Below are 26,598 nucleotides of genomic sequence, written 5' to 3'. Positions count from 1 at the left end.
CAGATCTAGTGAGAACGCCCTCACCAGCACGTGAACAGCCTGGGGGAACTGCCCACATGATCCAATCACCTCCCACCAGGTCCCTCCCTAGGCTCACGGGGATTACAATTCAAGATGAGATTTGGGTGGGGACACAGAGCCAAACCGTATCACCAAGTGTGAGAATGGTGACAAGGTCACAGCCAACTCTGTAGGAAACCCTACAATACCAGTCACCTCCCAGAGATGCTATATTCCACATAGACACACACGTTATGTCTACCAGCCACCCAAGAAAAGTAAAATCAACAGGCCAGTGAACACTACATTTTGGGAGGCAGCCTGGTGGAGCTGAGGATCTGGAAGAGAAAGAAGCAGGGAATGCCCAGCACCCCCACCCCCACTCAGCACGGCACACCGGGTATGGTGGCAGGGAACAGCTGCCCCATCCGGTAAACTCCCACCCTTGCATGTTGGGCTGAGGCTGCTCCTCTGTGGAACCGTCCATGCCTCCCACCTCCATCCCACTGCCACCCCTTGTACTGCCCCCATGACCGAGCCCAGACTGGTACCACCCTCCCCACCTCTAGGGAAGGATTAGAGGCATGAGTCCCTGTTTGGAGAAGCCTGTTCAGCACGGAAACAAGCACCCTTCTATCTCAAGCTTCCCATTTTTATTCCAAACACAAAATAGAGAAGTTTTATCAAGGACATTTAATCATCGCTCTTCCTCCTTTTCTCGCATTCCAACAAACGCGATTTAAGCCTTGGCAGGCTCGAACAAATGGGAATCAAAATTCAAGTCACTTTACAACACATGCTGGCGTTCATTCGTCCTCACGTTGATCACCTCAGTGATCGGTCACTGAGCCTCTTCTGTGGGCCAGGGGCAGGGCTACATCGCGGCATGCCATGGTCGTCTCTGCCTGCCAGAGGCTGCTGCTCTAAACGGGAAACAGCTTACTGTGTCTTTAGTTGTCTATGTTCCTGTGCTGTGATGGTGAAATGAACAGAACTCTGTGGGAATACAGATGATGGAGGGAAGGACTAATCTGTGTGGAGGGATCAGAGAGGATTTGACAGGGAACTGACATGTCAGCGGGATTTTTTTTAATGAGAAAGCCGGGTTTATTGCTTTGGGTTAAACCTGTAGAGGCGGGGCCTAGGAAGGGGGACAGGGACAGATAAAGTTGGTGACTGCATCTTACTGGCCTTTGCTGGGTTCTCAGCACCCTAGGATCTGCTGCCCACAGGCCAGGCTCAGCGATGAAGACCCAGTGCTGGGGGGTAGGGTCCTCTTCCTGACAGTGTGGCCTGTGGGTCACCTGCAAGGTCGCATCATGGAGGTGGGGGCTGCGTTGCTGGCCTGCGCTGGGGCCAGCGTCCTCAGGAAAGTGTCTTGTTGGAGGAGGTGGCAGCAGCCGCCCCCTTCTTCTTGGCCAGGGCCTTCAGCAGTGCCAGCTTCTTGGGCAGGCTGTTGCTGGCTGTCAACACCACATCATGTTCGATCTTCTTCCAGATCCCCACTTCTAGGTTCTTCTTGAGATTTTGCTGCTGAATGACGCACGCCTTCTTGGGAGCATAACACGACCGCCTTTCATCAGGCCCTGGTCCCTTTCAGAGGCCGCCGCCACTGCCTCTTCGCTGGCTTGTGCGCCTGCAACTTGTGCTGCCCCTGTGCCATGATCCCGCATGCAGCAGAAGAGGGCAGCTGGATCTTAAAGGATAAGAAAGGAAGAGATGTCCCAGGCAAAGGGAACAGCACAGGAGAATGCAAGAATGTAGGAAAGGGCGCTGTGAATTCAGAACACAGAAAAATCCCACATACCTGAACTATAAGGGTCCAGATTTTGAAGGGCTACATCTGTTGCTGCAGTTGGCAGGGAGCTGATGGTATCTGTTTTGTAGAAAATCCACTCTGAAAGCTGGGTGGACGTAAGACCATTCTGCAGGGCGTAAGATGCCTAGCCATTCACAGTGTATTGAAGCCCTGTAGAAAAGGATTGACTTTTTATGTTAAAGGTCTACAGACTAGACAGACAGAAGTGGGAAATTAAATTAATTAATCTCCTAAATAGGGGATAGCACAGGTGCCCCCACTCCTGCCTCCCGTGGCCATGACAGGAATTGCTAATCAATCACAGCACTACTTTCTGCTGAGTCTGGCGTTGGCCCCAGATTCTTCCCAACACAGAGCTCTAGGTTGCCACCACGATTTAGCTGAGGCGGCACATGAAACGAAGCATATTTTCCATTATTACCTCAGGAAAATAAGCCTCATATTGGTGTTAGTCCAAACCAAGCAACATCAGCTAGGAAAGCTTAATGTAAAAGTTCCTGAGAAGTAAACACAAGGAGTTGGAGGGGAGGAATCAAGTTCACAGCCTTGAGAAAGTACCATTTAAAAGTGGCTTGGGGTGGAGCAGGGAGGGGCTTGAGCCTCAAGATTAATTTTTTTCCAATGCAGTAAACTCACAGGGTAATCATCATAAAGCTGTCACTCTCCCCACCCTGCACTTGGAGATGATAAGCCATGTTCAAGGGCTTGCCGCTGCAGGTTTCACCTTCCAAGTTCCCTTTCACCTGCAGGAGAAGGGAGTTGAAAAGTGCAAAGTAAAAAAGAAATCAATTGGGATTCTTGAAGTCAGTGAGGGGCTAGCCATATTCCTGGTCCAGCCCAACACGTAGGCTGTGCCCTGGCTGGAAAAAGGCAAGAATCCATCTGGCCAAGGCCCCCTGCCCCGTTTCAGTCAGAATTCCACAACAACCGTGGGGCTCAAGTTCTGAAGCTCGGGGCTTTGTGCTCCAGGGGTGGCCTTTGGCAAGCAAATACCACATTGGTCTTTCGAGCCTCTCTACCTGACCTCTGCCCAGGGCCTGCATTTCCTTTTCACACCTCCCCAGACCCCACCCCAGGAAGCAGAAGAAAGACAACACTGGCCCCTGGGGTTCCCACCACAAAGTCCCCAGGAGAGCTGGCAAGGTGCAGGGACAAGGAGTCCCACCCCATTCCCCTAAGCACATCCCACCTTCTGTGCAGGGCCCCACAAACAACTACCTATTTGCTTCCTCTTCACCTAAGTGAGAGGCCCCAGCAGCTATGAATGGTCCCTAATAGGGTGGGAGCCCACCAGCAGGCTGAGTTTGGAGCCCAGCTCCCCACACCGAAAGTCAGCCGGCACCTGTGAGCCCTAAAGTTCCCTGACCCACAACAAAAACCCACAAGGATCCAGCAGGGAGGGCAGGGCCACTGGAAATCTCATCCAGCGTGGACATTAGAACTGGAAGACATGCACCGGAGAGAGGGTCCTTCTAGACCAGGACTAACCCACTAGAGGCTGTCCTTAACCCCAGCCTCAGCTTCCTCCTCTGTAACATGGGAATTCTGACTTTGCAAGCTTATTAAAAACTGTGTACAGGAGGAGCCACCTCACAAGGTAGCTGGCACGCAGCAGGGGCTCAGCACGTGCACAGCTGGTTGTCTAGCTGGACCATCCTCCTAGCCCATGGGAAGCGCAAGCCATGGCTCATTCGTACTGGTTGTGGGGAGGTTGTTGTTTTCACTGCAAAGTAGAGAGGAAGCTTCTGACTTGGAGCACTCAACCATCGGCCCATGGTCACCCCTGAGGCCCATGAAATTCAAGGAGATCGTGTAGGATTAGGAACAGAAGGAACTGGGCCAGCCTCCATCCAGCCTTTGCCTCAAGGGCAGGGCTTTTGTGAGACACACTCACTTCCAGCACCCTCACCTCCTGGGCCACCTGAATTCCTGTCAGGGTTTGTTTTCCTCTAAGCATGCCCAGGTCCACCCTAGATCGGGTCACCCATTTAGGGAGTTCCCACAGCATCTGCCTAATATATGCACCCCTATCATAGCAACCCCACGCTGGGGGGAGATAGTCTGGGTAAATTCCTAAATAGCAGGACAGTCACATGCCTGATATTCACTGCACCTTCCTCCCTTTCCAGCTTTCCAGCCTCAGCCCAGACTCATGATAGAGAGACCCATGTATCCCCTGGCAAGGGGGTTCCCCAAACCATTCAGCTTTGGCTCCAAATATACCCAGCAAACTGAAGGCTCATCAGATGGCTGTCTCCACCCTATTTAGGGACCATCTTATGCTCTTGGTATTCTAGGAGACTGCCAGTTCCCACACAGCTCATCCAAAAAGGATCTTCCAATTTCATCAAACTTTCCCTGAAAGCACTTGGGTAAACATTGCCCGTGACGTTAAATTTCCAGTGGGTTTTTTTGTGTGTGTCTCCTACAGATGGGGCTCTAGACAGCTGCCCAATGCTTAATAGTGCTGAGCTGCCAAGACAATTTCTTTCTTAGAAACTCACAGCCCCACAAATGCCAGCCATTGTCCAGACAATGCCAGGTCAGACTCCAGCCCATGGCGACAGCTTCTCTTGCTCCCCTTTCACCGCTGAAAGGACACGCACATCTCTAGGTCGTTGCAGTTTACAAAATGCTTTCCAACCTTGATCTCTTTTGGTCAAAGTTCTGGGAGTTAGGGTGGGCAGAAGGTATCATCTTCCTCCTACAACTAAGGAAACAAATGGGCAGAAAAGTAGCCCAAGGCCCCACGGAGCTAGAAGTGGCAGAGAAGTGGCAAGGATGTCTCTTGGCAGATCAAACAAACAGAGATATGCCTGTGCCTTGCATTTTTAAACTATTTACATATTCCTTAAGCTTCTTTGTCTGCAAGTTGAAAGAGATAACAGATGGGACCCTCTTGTGAGGGGAGAGGAGAAGATTGGGCAAGGTACATAGAGAGATGGGACATCTGCAGCGAGAAATAGTATTACTGACAGTACGAATAGGGACTGTGTATTGAGCACTTACTACATACTTCACATCCATTATCACATAGTACCCAACTTATGAGAGGCTATTATCCCCATTTTACATCTGAGGAAACTGAGTCTCAGAGAAGAGAAGTGACCGTGCAGATACTCACCCAGTAAATGGAAAAGCCTGATACACAACCATGTTTGTCTGTACCCCTGACCCCTCACATCAGTCACCATGCCCCTCCAGTTGCACCCCTGTTCTGCCACTTCTAGTTCCAAAGGGCCCTGGGCTACGTTTCTGCCCGTTTCTGTTTCCTTAGTGCCACAAGTTGGTAGGAGGTAGATGATGCCTTCTGCCAACCCCAACTCCCAGAACTTTGACCAAAAGAGATCAAGATGGAAAAGCATTTTGTAAACCTGCAATGAACTGGAACTGCCAAGCATCTTCCAGCCTTCCTGCTGAATCAGAGCAGATTCCTTCAATGAAGGATGTGGCCAGGGCACTGGTTCCTCCTCTTCTTCTTGGAAAGGCTTCTAAAATAAACAAGATCGTCGGCATTGAGCCCCAGTCATGCCAACATCAGGCGCCTGGAACCCTGAGTCCTGTGGGTCGGTCATTCTCATTGGCCCCCTCGCATGATCCAGAGCAATTACATCCCTAAAATTCAAAGCCAGGTTGCCCAGGGCCCCAACGTGGGAAAATGTCAAGATTTCTCCCATGTGAACAAGTGACACAAAATATGAAAATAGCAGAGGGACTCCACCCTGCAGCTGATTGGTTTCCCATAGCTAAAAAGGAGAACAGCGTTTTACGATGGGACAGGATCAACAATGAATTGGCTTGTAGGGAGGAAAAGAGATGATATAATATTTTCTTGAGCTAAAGGGACTAAAAATAGCTTGAGGTTTTCCAAGTAGTGGTGGTGGTGGTACTTCAGGATGTGGCTTCGACAGCCACTGGCATGTACAGAGCCGTTCACAGGGACTTGGCTGCTCGCCCAGATCCAGGAACAAGGAACAAGGAGAGAGCCACCTGTCCGCATTACCCACCTTTGTTCCTGCAGTGCCCCTCCCTGAGATGCCCTCCCTCCAGCCCGAGCTGAGTCCAGACATCCCATGTCCTGAGTTCCAGCCAGCTCCTCCCAGTGGCATTTCTCAAACTTTTTCCCCAAACACTCCAACAGCAGAGGAGAATTTGCAGGGGGCTAGGTGAAGGGTAGAATTTGAGGCTTGCCTGTGGATACCAACACAAGCATGAAATTTCCTCCAAATCTCAGTCTCATCCTAAGAATTCATAAAAATATGTCATTTACATTAAAAGTTTAAATTTATTTTAGTATTTAAAAATAGGTTTGTTTCCTGATGTCAGTTATATGGTTACTTAGGAGGGCTGTGTTTGCCTTGTGCCTTCGGGAGCTCCTCCACCCAACGCTGCCAGTATGGAGTATCCCATAGCAACGAAACAAAGCCTTTGCTGAGGAGCTCAGAGCTCCTATAGCCATTGAGGCAAATCAATCATTCATCCATCCGTTCATTCATTTATTCATCCAGTAGGTATTTACCAAACTCCTTTTAAATGCCTACTATCAGGGATACACCAGGATGGAGTCCAGCCCTCTAGGAACCCCATCTCATGGAGGAGACGGACAAGGAGACTGCATGTCACAGCTTGGTGACAAGTACTCCAGCAGAGACTTTGGCCACTGGGCACTGGGGCTCAGGAAAGCCTTCCTTGCAGGGAAGGAAGCTGCAAGCCAGGCTGCAACCCAGCCTAACAGTAAAGAGCCATGTGTCACTGGGCAAGCCAGTCAACCACTCCTTTCTTCATCTGTAAAATGGGTATAACAGAATCATGGTTTTCATGAGGACTCTACACATTTAATTAAAGCAGTGTAAGATGCTTACTACGGTACCTGATCCATACTCAGTGTTCAGTAATATTACGTGTTGAGCTGGGACCTGAGGAATGGGTGGAATTGGGACATGGGGGTGAAGGAGGAGAAGGAGGGGAAAGAGAAGAGTATGTTTCAAACAGAGGGAACAATACACTTAAGAACAAATATTCAATACATACTTCTTGAATGAATACATTCTATAAGGGAAATTCGAGTAATGCAATCTTGATAAGTCACACCCTTTGTCTGTTGTTCCCTGGTGAGTGTGGGTAGGTGCCACCGAGTGGCACCTAAGCCAGGCACCCAAAGGCAAGCCCACTGCACTTTTCTAAGCAGGGTGTGAACTCCCTAAGGGCAGAGATCGCACCTTTCCCCTCTTGAGATCCCGCATCTCTGAGCCAGGGGTCTTACTTTTTTATCTCCAAGGGTGACTCGTTCACCCCCTCCTCCCTCTTTTGGCTATTCCACCACCACTTCCATCCTGGGGAAAGGTCTTGGCCAAGAACCTTGGAGAGAGCCAGGTGTCCCGCTTCTTGGAAGGACCTGAGTCATACAGACTGGGGGCAAACAGCCCTGGATTTGTATTCAAGTCCCAGCTCTGCCAGCAGAAGGCTCTGGGTCCTTGGCTGAGTCACCCAGGACACCAGTCCAGAGATGGTGCTCCCCTGAGGAGCAGGCTTCTGAGGTTTTCATGGGAAAGGATGACCAACCATCCCGGTTCTCCCTGGACTGAGAGGTTTTCTGGGATTTGGGACTTTCAGTGCCAAGATCAGGAAGGTCGGAGGCAAACAGAGATGAACTGGTCACCCTGCAAGGTGGCCACAGGGAAACCATCCTCACTCCCAAACTTGTTTCTCCTATCCCGCGTTCTGCTCCCTCTACCTCCCCAGACCTGAGTTGCAAGTCAGCACCAAACAGCATCCTTTAGCTTCTTGGCTGACTCATGGATGTGTCTTTACAGGAGGAGAGAGGATGAGGAAGAACAAGCGCCTGGCATTGCCTCCATGATGTTTCCACACTCGAGGTTGGCATCAATCTGCTGTTTGAGGGGGAGGACTGGGCCACATTCTCTCAGAGAGTCCATGTAGGGCCAAAACCAGCTAGCCAGGATGCTGGCAGGGCAGGAGAATGGAGAGTTCGGTCTGCTCTGCTCTCAAGAGGTCAGGGTGATGGAATTTATGACCTCTGGTGGCATGGAGCCCACCACTCCTCCCCATGAGGGCTAATTGGACCAGTCAATCCAATGCTAACCCGCTAGGCAGAGTGTGGACAGGAGGCTGCAGCGGGGTGCCCTCAGCCAGGCCCCAACCCCGCCCACACTGGGAAACCCAAGACAGTCCCCTGGGGCCTCTTTTCAGATGCCCCTGGTGTGCCCGCCTCAGAATTCGCAGCAGGCTCCCCGCCATCCCATCCAAGAGACCTCTCATGTTTTCAATTACCAGTCCCCATTTATGTCCTGGTTGGGGTTTGAATGCCAGGCTATATTAGGCCATGCAGAGCCAGGCCTGTATGCTTTCTCATTAGCCACATCACATCTTATTTTTAGGGGTGGGCAATGCCAGGATGCCAGATTTCTTCCTGAGTTTCCTAACACCACCTCCATAAAAAAATATCACACTTGAAGATCCAAGGGCCCCTGTAGTTCCCGCCACAGTCTGGAAAGGAGCCCTCTGAGACCAGGGACAAAGAACTAGATAAATCTGAGGCAGTGAGGAACTGTGCCTATTTTTCCATTCCCTGCAGCTCCTACATCCAACAGCCCAAAGCCCTGCTGAGCCTCTGGTTCCTTGTGGCCCAGTGCAAGGAGACGAAGATCCAAGACTCTTGCGGGAACCAAACTCCTTCCTTGGAGCAGCCTCTCCTGTCCCTCCTCATCCCTCTGCGGACAACCCAGCACTTCAGTGCAGGGCTCCTGTGCTCTGTCATCTGCCCTGTCCATCAGCACTGTGGCAAGGAACATTAGAGTTTGCAAAGCACCACCTCACCACCACTCCTTAGACTTACATTTGGAGGGAGGCAGTAGGATACCCATTTTACAGATGAAGAAGTAGAGACAGTGGAAGGGGAGAGGCTGTGCTTGAGTCGGGAGGAGAGTAAATAGGAGGATCAGAGCCTCTTTTCATGGCCCTGGGAGATCAGCTCAGGGGCCAGGCCCAGCTGCCTATACAAGTCTACACACTTGGTAACACAGGAGGAGCTGTTGTATATTTGAGTTCCTTTCCCCAAAGCACACTCCTGGAAGTGAGAAGCCCTGGAAGCACTGCGCCCTCCAGACTGCATGCGCTTCTCAACTTCCTTAGGTACAGGACAGGCAGCTTCCGTAGGGCTGGGGACAGGGGTAGCCGAGAGGGAGGAAGTGCTCTCTGTGACTTTCCACTTGTTCTCTCTCCCTCCCCAATTTTATAGTCTCTCTCTCTCTCTCTCTCTCTCTCTCTCTCTCACTCACACACACACACACACACACACAGAGAGAGACAGAGAGAGAGACAGAGAGGCAGATCTGGGATCCAGCAAGAGCCCCAGGCCATCTCAGGTGGGGGATGGAGGGGCAGGGCCACTCCTCTAGTGAGCTGTAAGTTTCTTCCCTGGTCAACAGCTGAGCATGCTGACAATGTGCTGGGGCCTGAGGTTGAGGAGGGGCTCCCACAGAGGCACAGCGGGCTAGCTAAGGCAGAGGTGGTAGGAATCAAGACCTGCTGCTTTGAGAGCAAGGCTGGGTCTTGCTGCCTCCATGAGATCCTGAGAACACGGCTACAGACAGCAGAGGACAGGGGACCAACTCCAGGTGCCCTCCATGCTTCCCATCCAAGAAGAACAAGGGCACATCCTTTGCCCATAGCTCTTTGGCCATTAGCCCCTCTGTGTCCTTCATATTCCATGGGGAAGGACACAGACCACCTAACAGAACTGGCCCAAGAGAAGGGCTGGCCCAGGGGAAAGACCCCACATAGGCAGGGCATTGCTTCTAAGTCTCCAGCTCCACCTCAAGCCATGAATCCAGGTTCATTCTCAATGAAGCTAATGGGCCACATGAACCTTCCTTGGACAAAGAAGCAAGGTTCTAGCCTCCTTCTTTCCCCGGACCCTTACTCCCTGAGCCACCCCACACACACCTCCCCTCTCACCCCCACCTCCCCTCCCACCCCTAAGTTTTGCCTTCAGGCTCTTCCCCCACACCTCCTGGCCAACCCCATCACCATGGCAACAAAGGCCCAAGGGTCAACAAGGCCGTAGCAAACACCCTCAGCATGCAGACGCTGTGCTAGACCTTGGGCGGGGAGCGGGAGAGGCACAGCCTTGACCTACCCAGCAATTTCAGGCTAGAGAGGGAGGAAACACTTACAGAGACCAATAAATAATAAGTAACCAAATAATATGGCAAGACAAGGATCCAGAATACATCCCCTTTCGTGGTGTGATGAAGCCACCCAGAAAGACTGTAAATGGGAGACGTGGAGGAATTTGGGGAGTCAGGGCTACTGGATCCATGTACACACACAGATGATTCACAGAAATAATTGGGATTCACACGGTCTTGTGCCCAAATACTGTTACATAGTTTTGAAAGCTGAACTTCTATAGAAATGTGAGGGGAATAAAGCAGAATATTTAAGTGCAGAAGGCTGGCAGTCCAAATGACCTATGTTCTCAGCTCATCTGGTTTCACTTTGCCAACTAGATCAAATAACATCCCCGAAATGCAATGCACAAAAATGCATACACATTCCAACAATGTCTAAACCCATTTCTGGAAGGTTTCACCATGAAATAAGTCACTCGGGGGCAACAGCTCCTGTTACAGGACAGCGAGGATTTGGGCCATGCCTCTGGGACGATGACAGTGTCATGCTGTTTGCAGAGACAGGAAATAGTTGTGAGAACAACTGTTCTGTCCTCTTGAGAAACATGCAAATGGTAAGTTGAACCCTGAGACTGGAAGCCCAGATGGTCAGGAGTCCTTTACCTCCTATCCAATAACATACAAGAATCCCAGAAATTGATGGATAACTGAAAGTTCCTCCCACCCGGTCCAAGGAGTTGTTTCAAGTAACCTTATATACCCAACCTTTTGGCCCCCTTAGGACAGCATGTGAGTTATGGGTTTCTGACCTTGGTTCGATGGACTCAATATCAGTTCAAAGAACCGTTTAAGGAAGTGTCAATATAGTTTGGATTACAAAACTGATCATAACCCAAGGACAAAGTGACACCCAACTAAAGAAGCAAAACAAATAAACTCACTTCAAATTCATGCAATCTTTGAGCATATTGACAAGGTAACTTTGACCCAAAGGTCACAGGACTGTATCTGTCAGGACTTTCTTGTTGCAAGTGACAGAAAACTCAACTCAGATTGGCTTAATTTAAAAAAAGGAAGTGTATTGGCTCATGAATTTTTTAGAAGTCCAGAGATGGGTCTCACTTCACACACAACTAGATTAAGGATTCAATTGGTGTTATTAGGGCTCCATGTCTTTTCCTCTTTCAGAGCTCTTCCATCTCCCATGGTGGCCCAGATCATGGATGCACATGGCACATCCAGTGTAAAAAAACACTGCCTCTTTCTCAACAATTCCAATGAAAGTCTTCTGGCCTCTTATAGGCTCTGACCGATTCAGAGATGGGCTCCTGACTCAATCACTGGGCCAGAATGGGAGATACACTGGCAGGCCACAAACTCGGGCTTAGCTCATAGAGTCACCCTGGAGCCCACCCCAAACACACTGATTGAGAGTAATACACAGATGGAAGTGAGGCTGTTGCCAGAAGAGGGAATGGTGGCCGTGGCTGGGGAGGCCAACCACAGACATTTACCACATAACGAGTGGGTTGATTTTCAATTGTGGCCTCCATCCCACACATGACCCTGATGAGCTATAGACCAGTCCAATACCATCACCATAGTTCTCTCTGCCAAGTGAAAAGAGGGTGTTGGGAGTGCTGTAGAAAAGCAGGGCATATGTAGAAGGTACAAGAAAGTCTCCAGCCCCGCAAAGAGCCTGGAGCTGACGCCTCACAAAGCGTGTCGTATGTCTACTGCTTCCGTCAATTTTGCTCCCATCCTGCCCCCAGCTAGGGGAGTTGTCCGGATCACATCTGCAAAGCTGAGACCAGCAGAGTCTGAGTCATCCCTGCCCCATGATAGTAGGAGCCCAAGGCTGGGTCAGAGAAAATGTGCATAAGACAATTCTCCATTGCATTCCTGGGATAGAAAGTGAGGCGTCATTATCAACAAACAGGTATCACCATCATCATCACTAAGAGGAGACAAGACCCAGAAGACAACAATAGCATGTACCAAATACAAACCAATTAGAAAGCGAGAGAGCAAGGGACCACACTGGTCGTTAGGAAAACTGAGAGTAAGATTGTGCAGCACAAGGCAAGTGAGTTGTGCTGAGTGATTCAAGCTATGAGTGGACATTGGATAGTTCTCAATGCTTGCTAACATACGCAGCATTACTGTGGGCATCTTTTTTCTCTTAATATTAGTTCTTTAATGAGTGTTTTTCAAGAACACGACAGTGGAGAAAAAAAATATTGGATGTAATGTTATGGCTTTTCTTACAATATTGCCAGATCTCTCTCCAGAAGATAAGGCTCAATTTACATATGATACCAGGTGTGTATGAAGACACGTGTTTCTAGGGAGGCTATTTAAAATACTAGCATCCAACAGAGCACGAGCATGCAGCAGTCTGAACAGACACCTGCCATCCAACTCCAGCCCAGCCGTGGCTTTCCTAGCCTTGCATTCTATGATTTCTCTTTTGCACTGTGATTTTAGTATTTTACATGATTTTATTGTTTCCAGCATTTTCTTCTGTGAGATCTCCCACAGTTGTTCTCAGGCTCATTTCTTTCATTGCTAGGAAGTTTTTCCATTAACCAAATGGGGATGTGTTTATTTCCCTAAGTGCCAACCATCAACATCAATATCAAACTCCTCTTATTATAAGGAATCAGTCTTAAACGTGCAGGATTGGAAATTTTTCTGAATATTTTCTACCTAATGTCTTTTCCCATCGTGTTGATTTCCTTTTTGGTGAAGCTGGGTTTTTTCCTGCTGTAAACATCTATTTTTAAATGTTTATGAATTGAATATGTCCATCCTCTCTCATCCCAGCCTTCATGTCTTCAACAGACAATAACATATCTTCCCTCCACACTGGAGACACTGTAGTGTTTCCTTCTTGCTTTCAAAGAACTTTTAATTCTGCTACAAAAGTTATACATGATCATTACAGAAAAATGTAAGAATAAATTTTTATGAAAAAATTGACTGCAGCCCACCAAAGATAACTACTAACAGTTTCCAATTTTGTTTTGCTTTGCCTTCAATTTCTATGAGGTCATACTCTCTTGGTTATCATCTGTCTTTTTCTCTTAAATCTATATTATGAACCGTTTTTACATAGATTTGTTTTCTTCTTAAATACACAAAATATGCCAGTATGTAAACGAAATACATGTTGCAGAGTTAATGCCCTATTATTGGTGAGAACTACTGTTGCTAATTTCTTGCCATTGTCTGTAACACAGTGAGTTACTAGAGTTGTTTACTTTACCGCCAACATGAAACTCAGGACAGGAATTAGATTTTTCCCATTTGTATCCTCAGGACTTAGCATAGTGACGAATTCACAGTAAGTGACGAATTCACAGTAAGTGCCAAATAAATAAGTAAATAAAAGCTAGCCATTGTTGAGCAATTACTTTGCACAGACATTGTTCTAAACACTTAACTTATATTGAGGTGTTTCTTACCCAAAAAAAAAAAAAATATTTTTTTACATATGAATAAACCAAAGCATAAAACAGTAAAGAAATTACTGCAATTAGCTCTCTTTACTTCCTCCTATTTGCTCTGCACTTTCAGAACTTAGACTGGGACTAAGACAGGGAACCCTGGTGTAGCCCTGAAGTGAAATATGGATCCAAAGGCCACATTCCACAAAGCTGGGGAGCAGGAAGCAAGTGTTGGAGATGGAATTGGAAGAGCGTCAGAGATTACACAGAGACAGTCCTGTGCCCGGACCTATAGCTCACAGGACCAAAGCCATCCTCTATGTTACATGCTGAGTTATTACTGCAAAGTCATCTCCTCATTTAGTTCTACAGCAGCCCCATGAGACAGGTAATATTTTACCCATTTTTACCTGATGCCATAGGGAAAAGAACAACTTGTCCAGGGTCACGCAGACTGCCAGAGATGAGGCCAGGATGCAAACCCCAGTCCATCAAACACCAAAATCTAAGCTCTTCTTAGCCCCATGCTGGAGAGCTTGGGAAAACTCATGAGTTAGGGGTGGCTTAGAGGGGAGAAAACTTTCCCAAAGCAGAAACTCTACATTTCTCATGTTTTCCTTTAGGTTTATGTAGTTTCTTTTTTCTTTTTTGAGACAGAGCTTCCCTGTATCACCCAGGCTGGAGTGCAGTGACACGGTCTCCACTCACTGCAACCTACACCTCCCGGGTTCAAGCAATTCTTGTAGAAACCAGGTTTCACCATGTTAGCCAGGCTCATCTTGAACTCTCAGTCTTAAATGATCCACCAGCCTCAGCCTCCCAAAGTGCTGGGATTACAGGCACGAGCCACCACTCCCAGCCCTTTCAGTTTAGGTCTGAAACTCTTCTGACCAAAAGCTCTCCAGTAGTGGGCATAGAAGAACTGGTGAAGATACCAGTCTCTGGCCCCAATTCATTTGAATGAGAAGAAAAGACCCTCCCTTGGAACTTTCAAGAATGGGAGGGGAGGGGGGCAAGCCCATAGGTAGCTCCTCTTAGCAGCAGCATGGCGCCCTCGCCCAGATACCTCCATTGGGCATTTGCTACCTTTGGAGGTGGGCAGGGGAACTGACAGGAAGACAGATCCAAGGATTAAGCCACCATATAACTGATGCCAACCCCAGGTTCTTTCCACTATTAACATTGTCATGTGTGGTGATGTAGCTTGGCTTTAAAGTTTGGGTATGATTTTGGGAGGCAGCAGAGGGAGCATGTATGTGGCATTCCACATGCAGGCAAATTGAAGCAGAGTTATGGAGGCAGAAACAAGCATTATGTTCCGGAGATCGTTAAATCAACCTGGCGTGCAGCGAAGCTACAAGGACACTAACCTGGCATCAGGAGACCTCAGTTTCAAGTCTAGAACTGCAGCATGGTTGCTTCAGGTCTCATATGGGTCTTGGAGTTCTTCCAGGCCCAACCTCTTGTGCTATTGAAGATGTAAGGTCTTCCATCAGGCTGGAAAGAGAGAAAGCTAAGACCTAAGAGGTCAAATCTCTGCCACAAATCACCCTAAAACACTGCCCTGCCCTGCCCTTCCCTGCCCTGCCCTGCCCTGCCCTGCCCAGCTCAGCCCAGAGCAGTTACAGGACCAAAGGAGCCGCCTAGCTCCCAAACTGGAGAGAAAAGGTTAGCACTACTGAGCCTCTACCAGATGTCAAGCACAGGCTTGGCAACCCACTAAAAGACTGGCAACTTCTTCTACAAGTTACACGTGGAGAAACTGGGGCTTAGCCATCTGTTCAAGGTTAAATCAAAGCTATGTGATGGAACCAGGATTTTAATTCAGATCTTCCTGATTCCAAAGTCTTAGCTTTAAAGTGCCCTTCTCAGGAATACCAGACATTCCCTCCAAGACCTGGACACCCTCTCTGGGAACTCCTGGGAGGGACAGCTCCATTCCAAGTAAGTGTTCAAAATGGAAGGATTAGGTTTCAGGCAAACAAACAAATGTGGAGAGTCAAAGGAAAAGACCCACCCAAGAGCAGCGAGTTCGGTGCTGAGAGCTCCTCATGGCAGGCAAAGTAGACATCCCTGTCAAGTCACAGGTTCCCTAACTTCTTGGAAATGGATGACTTTTATCTCTGAGGGCCTGAACAGCCTGGCACGGGAGTCAGCAGGGAGAGTTCCAGATTTGGGGCTTATCAGATCTTCTGACCCCAAGCAGAATCCATGGGGTTGGCAGGGATGAGTCCTTGCAAGCTGTCATTCACCCTCGACAGTCAACTAATCTTTGGGGACCTGACATGCCTGGGCTCCATGGTGTCTCCTCTAATCTTCTCTGGCCTGTTATGTGGATACAACAGGTGACGTTCAGAAATGAGAAGCGAGTCCAGGTCAGTTCCCATGGCCTGTTAAGTCAATGTGGCACACCATGGCCGACTGAATTCATGCTCCAGGAGATATTTGCATTTGACCATGAATAAGAAGCTCTGAGCCAAGGAACCACTCCCTAAAGATGGAAATTCACAGAGGGTGGAGGCAGTGGTGTTTGGCAGGCAGGGGAAGCTCTAAAATCCCAATATCTAGGTTTGCACAGAGACTGGCACTGCCACTGGGTGACCTTGGGAGCAAGGGCCCCCTGACTTCCCTGTGGCGTCAGCACCCTAGTCAAGCTACTGATACCTCTGGCTGAATTACTGCCCCCAATAACCCTCCCCCATCAGTCTCCACCCAGCAGCCAGAATGATTGTTCTGAACCAAAAAAAAAAAAAAAAATCTGATCATGTCCCTCTCCTGCCTAAGAAACCTCTCATGGCTCCCCATGCCTTCAAGATACAATCCTTTTCCTGTGGCTGCATGATCTGCCCTATCCTCCTCCACCCTCACCACTCTCACATCCCATAGTTCTACTAAAGTGGACCTCATTAGTTGCTTGAACATACAATGCCCCCCACCCCATCTCTCATCTGGCTGCACGCTTCTCCAGGCTCCCACCCCAATGCCTTCTCCTGGGTCAGCTTTCCCCATGGCACCCGCATTGCTAGGCTTACCACTTGCTGGAGCCCACAAAGGAAGAAGCTTCCCTGCAAAAGAAGCTCTCCCCCAACAAAAGAAGAAGCTCTTCCCCTGCAAAAGAAAAAGCTCTCCCCCCACAAAGGAAGAAGCTCTCCCGCCACAAAAGAAAAACCTCTCCCACAACAAAAGAAGAAGCTTTCCCCCAACACAAGAGGAAGCTGTCCCCTCACAAAAGAAGAAGCTCTGTGGGGTAAAGATCCTAATTAGTTTGTTTCCCACTCTACCCCAACACCTAGTACAAATAGAGTGATGTTAGTGACATTAGCTTGGGGACAGCTCCAAAACATAGTTGAATGCATAAAGGAAGGAAGGACTCTATCATTCATTCATTAAATGTCTCTGTGCCTCCCCTAGGGCAAGGGCATAAAAAGCAACCCCTCAAATGTGTCCAGGGAGCATGCTGAGAACGAAGCAGCAGACTCCCCAGTGTAACGGGGGGACAGGTGAGGATATCTGCCTGGGCCAGTCCTCATCTCCCCTCACCCCAGCCTCAGTCTCCGTGGCCATCACTGCTGGGCAGTTCTGAGCTCTGTCTGAACCACAGACATGGGATAGGGTTTGCCCAGAGAACTGTAGGCCAAGAGGAGCCAGCCACATGGGTTCCTGGGGCTCTCTCTCATTCTCTCTCTCACCTGATCAGGTGGCAGGGAAGACAGGGAAGAGGATAGTGTGTGTGTGTGTGTGTGTGTGTGTGTGTGCACGTGCACACACACATGATCATGTAATCTGATCACACATAACAACCCCGCATAAAGCCTCGCATCTGCATAGTCAGGGACGAAGGAGGGCCTGTGCTTTTCTTCTACAGATGCCCAGGGACCCAAGCAGCTGGCCCTTGGACAAACTGCAGAAAGCAGGCAGCTGGCCTCCCTCCAGCCTGTTCCCCAAAGTGCTATTACTCTGCCTTTCTCAGGCTTTGGGTTCTACACTAGACAGCCTCTGCTTGCTACCCGCCCTGCGCTCCACCCCAGCCATAGTTTCTGCCCTTGTCCATGTTGGGCCCTAGAAGGCTGAGCCTTGTAAGCTGCTCCCTTACTCTTTCTTCTCTGCCGAGTTCCAGCTAAGTGCAGCCACCAGCAGATCAGGATGCAGGAGCGAGAGTGGAGAATGTGCTGATTCTCCCTTCTCTGCCTGTCCAGACACAGCTTAGCAATGGTTGCAGGGGTCCTCTGCCAGCAGTGCCTGCCAGGCATCCTTCCCCAAAATCTCAGTTCTAATAGTGTGGCTAGTGCCTCCCTCCCCTGGCCCCTTCTGAAGGGGCTGACAGCTTCCTACTGTGTAAGTCCCAGGGTCCTTCCCTGGCCCTTGTAGGTTTCTCTTAACCCCACCTGTACCTTTCAAATAGTCCGTTTTCAATTCCCCTTCTCTCATCCCTTCACAGGGTGCCATCTTGTTTTTCTCAGGTACAGATTTTAAAGAGGTCTCAAGTCCCTGCCCTTGAAAAAGCTGGGGAGAACAGTAGTAGCCTCTCACCCTGGCCTCTCATCCCCTCCAGAGTTTCCCGTAGTCAGAGGACTGCCCCTTTCATGGAGAACAGGACAACCTGGAAGCTACAGAGTATGCCTGCCAGAGAAGCAGTGTTTTTTGGCTGCTCCAGAATGTGCACATTCCAGAATGCACATCATCCCATCTTCCTGCTAGAAGGGGCGTGGCATTCCATCTCTGAGGAGCAGACCCACAAGCAGGGTGGGGCCAACTGAAATGAGAACCGGCGACATGCACCACACTCCCCTTTAATTCCCTTTGTGACCTCTTCCCCTGGTCTGTACATGTATACCCTCAACTCCCCAGATGCTTCCACGCCAGGCCCAGACGAGCAAGGTGGTCCTCAGTGTCCATTTGTACCTGTTTACACACACACAGATACATACACACACCCATACACACTTAATTACATGTTAAACACACATACATGTTGGCTTAGCCTATGTTTGGAAAACACACCAAACCCTCACTTCTACCCCAGCCTCAGTGAGGCCCCTGGCCCTTAGACCAACTAACCCTACAGAGAACACATGGCTTGGCCATGCGCAGTGTGCCTCACCTATGTCCTGGACAGAAGGAGAGAGCAGACCCAGCATTTCATAGAATCATAAAACGGATCAGCAGAAAAGCCCCATGAGATCCCTTAACCCAGTATTACCCAACGAGTGTTCCAGCAAACATGATTCACTGAGATGCTCTGTAAAAAAAACATGAAATTCCACAGTCCAGGGAGTTTGGAAAACATAGCACACCATGTCATCCTCTCTCAGACAGTCACAAACCACACAGGCACATCAAAGTCCTGAGAGACCCCAAAGGAGAGGTTCCTATTGAAGACTGCTTACCCCAGCATTTCCCCAGACAGATGACAGACAGAATCGACGATATGTAGTTGATAGACAGCAGAGGCAGAGAGAATGATAATAGTGAGGGATAATGGAGATCATACAGATTTCGTAGATGAATTAACTGCACAGAACACACTTTTAAATAATATTAGACTGACCACTTTCATTTCATAAACAAAGAAGCAGGGACTCAGAGAAGGATTTGCTCAAGATCACACCGCTGGTAAAAGACAAAACTGGGCCTAGAACCCAGGCCTCATCATGCTCAGTCTCGGCCCTTTCCAACAGGCAGTGTTCTCTCTTTTTGCATTTAACTCACTCGAAGCCCCAGGTTTTCTGGTAATCAAAGAGATCAATGTTCCCAAAGCAAATCCGAGTGTTAGTGATTTCGCCCCGTGACTTGTCGCGGCCTCCCCCTCAGGCATGCCCTCTATTGAGGAAGGTGCCCTTCCTGCACCCTGAACTCTCAGGCCCACTGTGAGAGGTGGCATGGCCCAGGGCAGAGGCCCAAGGGCTAGCCTGGCACTAGGCTCTGGACCTGGGTACCTGGATCCTATTATGCTACTGAGTCAAGGAGATAAACTTCCTTACAGGTGTACCCAAATGGGGACAGGACCTTGCCATGCCTTCCCCAAGGATAACGTTGGATGAAAGCTGAGGTCTGACCTGGACCCAGGTGCCACTGCCCACCTGGCAATGGTCCCACAGGACTTAGCTGCTAGAACCAGAGCTTCTTTTGTGGGCCTTGCCTTCTCAGTCAAAGTGTGGGCATCTCAACTCCCACATCCTACGCCCTGAGCTCCCAGCCACAGCCAACTCTCCCCCACTGCTCACTCACAGTACAGATGCCCATTACCCTTGGTGGGCACACAGCATCCACTCTCCCACTGCCACACTGTCACTGTGTGTGGCTATTTAGTGCTTTTCACAGGCACATCCTGTCTCCCCATGTAGCTCCAAAGCTTCCAGAGGGCAGAGGCAGGCCCTAATCTCATTTCACAGGGACAAGCGGTGAGCTTTGCACAGTGCATGCACCTAGCATGGTGCTTGACACAAAGCAGGCACATGGGGTCCTCTGGGGTTGATTAGCAAGTCACCACTCCCAAAACATGTTGGGTGTATATGGCATCAGACAGAGAGTCACAGGGAGGAGTGGGCCCAAGGTCCCCTGGAATGCTGCATAACCAACAGCTTTTCTAGGTCTCAGGTCCCTTGATCTGCCAGTACAAGGTAGGAGTTAAGGACTGATGAGGATGCTTCTGGCTCTAAATCTCTGATTTGATTATAGACTCATAGACAGGGGAAAGCCCAAGCCATGTTTTCATCATTCTCTCCCCCAGCCTTTTAGCCTAGAAGAAATTGAACAAAGCCTTGGGGAGGAGGAGATCGTGCTTGTGCCCAGGTTCCAGCGAAGGCACTGCCCTTCCCCCAACCCAGGGCACTTGCAGGAGTAAATCTAGCAAGACACACTTGAGACCCAAAAGCCAATGGCTTTCAATATCCCAGCCAAAGTTACATAAAACAGGAGATTCTGCCATGCAGACAGACCCTCTTGGCCCAGATTCTCAGGAACAGATACTATGGACAGGAGGCTACGGGGTTAGAGTCTTATCTCCTGCTCTTTAAGCCAAGATCCCTTTAGGAGCTATTTTGCCTCAATTCCCCTCCCCACCCCATACCTCGGCAGACTGTTGCTTGAGTCCTTTGCAAATGAATAAACAATGATTCCTACTGTGAAATCAGAAACCCACCCAGGGCTGGGCTCCAGCCCTGTCTCCCCTACTTTCTGCAGGCTCCATCCATCTCTGAGGCTTCTCTGCTTCTGTATCAAGGAGGAGGGAGCATGACACCAGAGGCCCCTCGTGTAGCACCATGGCCCACGCTGCTTCTCCCTTTCCTGGAGAAGTGGGCCTCTGGGGGTGGAGACAAGGCAAACACTTCCCTGGCAGACAGGACAGAGCAAAGAGTCAACAGCAAGCAGTGTTTGTATCTGCTCCTGTGGCTGGGACACAGCCTGGGTCCTGGGGGCCTGCCAGGCAGGCTATTGTCTGGCACTGTTTGCCTTTGGGGCGATGGGTGCCCTGGTGCGAGGAAGGAGAGGAGAGGCAGAGTGAGGGTGGGGTGGGGAGCAGGCCACAGAAGCAGACCAGGGAGCCAGCCTTGGCGCCACAGGGCAGGAGGCTGGCTTGTGAAGCCTCTGAGCCAGGGTCACTGGAGCCCAGCAACTGGCCACCCTTCCGTCTGCCGGCTCAGAGGATCCAGATGATGGCACCTCCTCACCCCCTCAGAGCCACGGTCATCCCTCTCCCAGACCTCTCAGTGCCCAGATCATTTCTCAGGGCTCTCCATCCTCCCCCCGCTGCATATACAGACACCCTCTCCTAGACCAGAGAAGCAAAGGAAGATGAGGAGATGCTGCAAGTACTGCCCAGAGGGTGCAGAGGACCTGCTTCTGGGGGGGTGTCCAGAGCTGGTCTACACACACTGCAGGGGGCTGGGCTCACAAAGTCTGGCCTCCCCCAAAAACCACAACCTGGCACTTGTGTTTGCCCCTCCAGCCCCCCTCCTCCATGAGTGGCTCTTCATCAGTACTGCGTCTGACGACATGCACAGAACGACTACTACACGCCTCTCAGCTACTTCCCAGCCCAGGCAGCCTGGAGCCAGACCTGTCACCTAGCGCCGGGGGATCCTGAACAAGTCACTCCCTATTGAATCTGCATTTGCCTTTTCATCTGTCAGATGAGGGGTTGGACTCCTGGATCTCTAAGGCCCCTTCCCGCTTCAAAGTGCCATAACCACAGTGTGAGGAACACAAGCCCTCCTAGACAGCAGAGCAGACTTTGATATTACAGCAATGCAACAAGAAAGATGCGTGCCTTTCAGCCAGAGATAATTCAAACCACCAACTGATACATGGTTCTAGTCAGGTGTTTGGATCACACTTTGTGCATAACCACACTCTGGAGTATATGCTGCCTATCATATATTATCATGCTTTAAGGTATGATACACATTCTGGAGAATATTCCACACTTGGTGCATATACCGCACTTTTTGGAGTGGATACACACTTTGAGGTATATAGATACATTAGGGCATATAGACACTGGAGTATGTATACACCTGGTGTATATTACATACTTGGGATATATCTCACACCTGGTGTAGATAGCACACTTTGCATAGACACCTCTCCACTGGGAGGGTTCTGAGAAGGGTTAATGCCAAAACTCTAGAACGGTCCTGGGGTTAAGAGTACGTACCCTAGAACCAGATAAAGCTGGGTACAGTGCATTTCCACCACTTGTTAACCTTGAGCAAGTCACTTGCTCTGAGACTCAGTTGCTTCACCTGTAAAATGGAAATAGTAAAACTTACCTCACTGGGTGCTTGAGAAAAGTAAATGAGGCAATGCCTACAACCGGTTAACCACAGTGTCTAGCACATCAGGAACACTTAGTAAATGGTAGCTTTGTTATTGACCAAACGTTTAAAAAAATTTTATAATGTACATGTATTTTTTATTTTTAAAAAATCCATAAAATCAGATATTCTGAGAGTCTTAAAGCTTCTGAAAACTCAGATAACAGACAAGAGGGCCACTTCATTCATATTTATTTCACATTTGATCTGTAAACTTTTTTATTTAAAAAAATCCACTGTCATAGCAACATGTGCTGACATTAGTTTTTCTTTAGTGAAATAAGAGTGCAGGCCTTAAATTGACTCTAAAACATGTAGAAACGCAGATGTAAACACCAGGTCTCCGCCCTCCTCCCCTGACTTTGGCTGTTCATCAATGACACGATCTCAACCAGAAAAGCAGGGAGCGGGGAAAGGACAACACTTTGATACCTAATAGCTCTGGGGGCAGGAACTGTACAGCTTGGCAGGCCCATTTGTCTTTTCAAACTGTTTACCTTGGGCAAATTGTATCAGGTTTGCTTCTTCCACATAATTTCCACTCCTTGGTATCTAAAAACAGCAGCTAAAAGATTTCCCCATAGTCAGCACTTTCGGGGCAGGAGGGGCAGGCATACATACAAGACAGAAACATACATATTCTTCTTCAAGCAGTGGCCCTGCAGGGAGAGAGGGAGCACTGGAAAGAGAGGTTTTAAAGTGAGTTACTGGGGCAAACAGTGCATCAGAGAATAATGGCTTTATACAAAGGGCTGATGTGAGGCAGAAAGGTTCATTTACTTATGTCCATCATCGTAATATTTACATAGGAAAAGGCAATTATGCTGTTAGGCACAGGAAAAAAAAAAAGGACATGAATATTTTCCTTGTCAGGAAATCTCAAAGCAGGTCCATGTCTAAAGGACAGTCACCAGTTGCTGGTGAAAAGGACAACATAGAGGGACATCATAACTCCAGAAAGGGCTTGCATTGCAAAGGGGCTTGGCCTGAACCAGACAGCTGTGTCTGCCTGGAAGGCAAATCTCCCAAGGCCAGGATTCCAACATCAAAACCAAGGCCATGAGATATGGGGTCCCCATGTGTACTATCAAAAATAGTGTATATTTACAGTGGGAGATGAGAAGGGCAGGCAGGGCTGCCATGAGCATTTTTAAAAAAAGAGAGAGAGAGTGGGGATGGAAGGTGAATTAGCCAGGGCTAGGTAACCCCCAACCATTAACCGTTTGTGAGCCATGCCCTTGTGGTCCAGTGCTTGCTCTGAAGAGCTGAGAGCGCTGTACCAGGGAAAGAGGGTGAAAATACCTTTAGGAAGCAATACTGATTAGGGGTGGCCCACTAGGAAGCTGCCTCCAGGTCAAGAGTGGCCAAACCAACAACTGGAGGGGCACGGGCCTGGCAGCAAGGAGGCTTCCCTCGTAGGAGCAGCAGACGCCCACCTGAAGGGGGCTGCAGAGCAACCCCAGGCGAGGAAACGCAGAGCAGGCAGGACCCGGGTTTCCAAGCGCCCTGGGGCTGAGCACCCCTCGATGCCCGCTGCCTGCGGTCGGCACGAGTCTACGCGAGCGCCCGCGGAAAGCTCACACGATCCGCTTCCTGTCCCCCCGGCAGAGGATCTTCTTGAAGGCGCGGCGGAAGTCGTGGTTGAAGATGGTGTAGATGACCGGGTTCAGCGAGCTGTTGCAGTAGCCAAACCAGAAGAAGAACTTGAAGAGCGTGCGCGGCACGGAGCACCCGACGGCCGTGAGCGTGTAGGTGAAGAAGAAGGGGAACCAGCACACCACGAACACGCCGATGACCACGGCCAGCACGAACGTGAAGCGCTTCTCGCGGTTCTGCCGCCCGCGCCAGCGCGACGCCTTGGCCGCCCCGGCGCGCTCCTCCCCCGGCCCAGCCGCCGGCATCCCGAGCCCCGTGGCCCCCGGCCCGCGCCGCGGCAGGCTGTCCCCCGGCTTCACCTGGCTCGCCCGGGCCTTGCCCTTGGCCCGGGGGCCGCGATCGTGTCTGCGGAGCCCCGGGGGCCGCTCGGCGTGGTCCGACGACGAGCTCTCCTCCAGGTCCAGCGCGTCGGCGTCGCGCAGCCCGGCAGGCGCGGGCTCGCCGGGGGCGCCGTTGAGCTGGGTGGGCGGTGGCTCGGCCTCCGCGCCTGCCAGACCCGCGCCGCGCTCGGGGCCCAGGCCGTTGGGCCTGCGCTCGGCGCCCCCCGGCGGCGCGGCGGTGGCGGCGTCCGGACCCCGGCGGCTGGGCGGCACGCGGGTGCGACGCTTGGCGATCTGGTAGATGCGCACGTAGACCAGGATCATGATGAGGCAGGGCGCGAAGAAGGAGCCGATGCACGACGAAATGACGTACCACTTCTGGTCGTTGATCTCGCAGCGCGGCTCGGCCGGCTGCTGGCCGTCGCCGCCGCCCTTCTTCTCGATGGAGATGAGCGGCGGGAAGGAGATGACGGCCGAGATGACCCACACGGTGATGATGATGGCCTTGATGCGACGCGGCGTGCGCTTCAGGTTGTACTCGATGGCCTGCGTGATGGACCAGTAGCGGTCCAGGCTGATGGCGCACAGGTGCACGATGGACGACGTGCAGAAGAGGACGTCGAGCGCCAGGTAGATCTCGCACCACGCCTTGCCGAAGTACCAGTAGCCCATGACCTCGTTGGCCAGCGAGAACGGGATGACAAGCGTGGCCACTAGGATGTCGGCCGAGGCCAGAGACACCAGGAAGAGGTTTTGGGGCGCCTTGAGCGCGCGGCTCGTGAACACGGCGATGATGACTAGCACGTTGCCGAACACGGTGAGCAGCATGAGCAGGCCGGCCAGGCACACCAGCGTCAGCGTCACCTGCAGGGAGTAAGGGGTGGCCCGGGCGCCGCCCCCCGGCGCCTCGGTCCCGTTCCAGCTCGCGTTGCCCGCGTCCGGCTGCAAGGAGCCCATGGGCGCAAAGCTGCCCTCGGACAGCGGCTGCTCCTGGCGGAACATGAACGCGGGCGCCCGCTCGCCTGGGCCTGCTGCCAGCTGCCTTCCGGCCAGGCGCCCGTGGGTCCTCCTCTTCCTCCGGCGCCCCGCTCGCCTGCCCGCGGCTCACATAGGGAGGGGGCCGCAGGGAGGCCGGGACCAAGCTAGGTGACCTTTAGCGGCCCATGGCCCGGATCCCACGAACTGCGCCTGGCCGGCGCTTCGGACGCTCTCGGTGGGCGCCTTCTCGCTCCGAGCTCCTAACACAGCCAAGTTTTATTTCTAAGCGGCGGGAGAGAGTAGGGCGAGCCGATGGATAAAGAGAGATTTATTCTTCAAGAAGAGAGAACAAAAATCATCGGTGGCCTGATAACTTGGAAGGATGACAGGAAATTAAATATACATATACATATCAATAGCTATATTTTGACTCTTGAGCCTGAGCGAAAGCAAGAGGTCTTACCGTGTGCGGGGCCCGCCCCCACCCCGGGAGGCAGCTGAGGGGTGCTGATGCGAGCTCAGGGTCCTATGTCTGTCTCCTTATATCCCCGAAGCGATTACCGACTCTCTGGCTTCCCCCAGACGCTGCGGTGCTGGCCGGGTCCGGCCCGGGGCTGAGGCGCTGACTCTGCCGCCTATCGGAGCGCCGCGAGACTTCCAAAGTTGTGCGCCCTGCTGCGGCTGGGGCGCACTGTGCGGAGCTCGGGGACGGCGGCGGCGGGGTGAAGAGTGTGGGGGCCGCATGAAGGCACCCCAGTCCTCAGGCGGGCTGGGGCAGGTGAACGATCAGCTCTTCAGGAGCTGCGACGGAAGCAGGGGATCTCCTGGGCGTCGGCTTGGGGGGCGCCGAGCGCTGCTGCATGGGCCGGGGTCCGAGGACAGCGCGAGTTGGGGCAGTAGCGCAAGGCTGGGGAAGAAGGCGCTGGAGTGGCCGGGCGGCGGCGCGCCGGCTGCTCGGCGTCTGCACGGAGCCGGGGCCAATGCTGCTCCGCTGCGCTCACGGTGGACACGTTTTATAGCCCCAGGATCAAGCCGGCGTTGCTGAGCAGCCGGCGTCAGCCCCCACGTGGGAAGCCGACCCTCCCCCGCCCCTCGCACCACCCCTCTGCCAGTCTAGCGTCCGCGCCCAACGCGGGACCCGGGGAGCATCGCCCTCAGGCGAGATGAACCTTTTGGAGAGGCGGGTACCTTGAACCAGAGGCTTGAAGGGGGTGGGGGGTTGGGGGGGGGGGGGGAGGCGGGGGAGGCGGACGGCGGGGAAGCGGCCCCTGCTGGGAGTTGGCGGTGCAGCTCCGGGCCGGCGGAGCAGAACGCAACGGGCACGCGTGAGTGCTCCCAAGGAGCTGGATCTTGGGAGAAAAGGGAAGAAAGAGTGGAGGGGAATCCCGGCCCAAATCGAGGGAAGCA

At 51.3% G+C, this 26,598-nt stretch overlaps 1 protein-coding gene and 1 pseudogene across 1 annotated transcript; both read right to left on the bottom strand.

Annotated features, from left to right (window-relative positions):
• Positions 1 to 674: 674 nt before the first annotated feature.
• On the bottom strand, positions 675 to 26,598 carry LOC116553930 (annotated as a pseudogene).
• ADRA2A (adrenoceptor alpha 2A) lies at positions 22,413 to 26,174 on the bottom strand. The gene has a single exon (XM_032281609.1). The coding sequence runs from the start codon at positions 25,213 to 25,215 to the stop codon at positions 23,815 to 23,817; it is 1,401 nt and encodes a 466-aa protein (XP_032137500.1). The 5' UTR covers positions 25,216 to 26,174; the 3' UTR covers positions 22,413 to 23,814.

Source organism: Sapajus apella, unplaced genomic scaffold, assembly GCF_009761245.1.
Source record: "Sapajus apella isolate SASKATOON/1434 unplaced genomic scaffold, GSC_monkey_1.0 scaffold13, whole genome shotgun sequence".
Classification (NCBI taxonomy): Eukaryota; Metazoa; Chordata; class Mammalia; order Primates; family Cebidae; genus Sapajus; species Sapajus apella.
Note: the sequence above shows the minus strand (reverse complement) of the source record. Positions and strands in the feature narration are given on the sequence as shown.

Bases quoted from the DNA above. Each gene is read 5' to 3' on its own strand.
- ADRA2A (XM_032281609.1), bottom strand. From the start codon at position 25,215: ATGTTCCGCCAGGAGCAGCCGCTGTCCGAGGGCAGCTTTGCGCCCATG.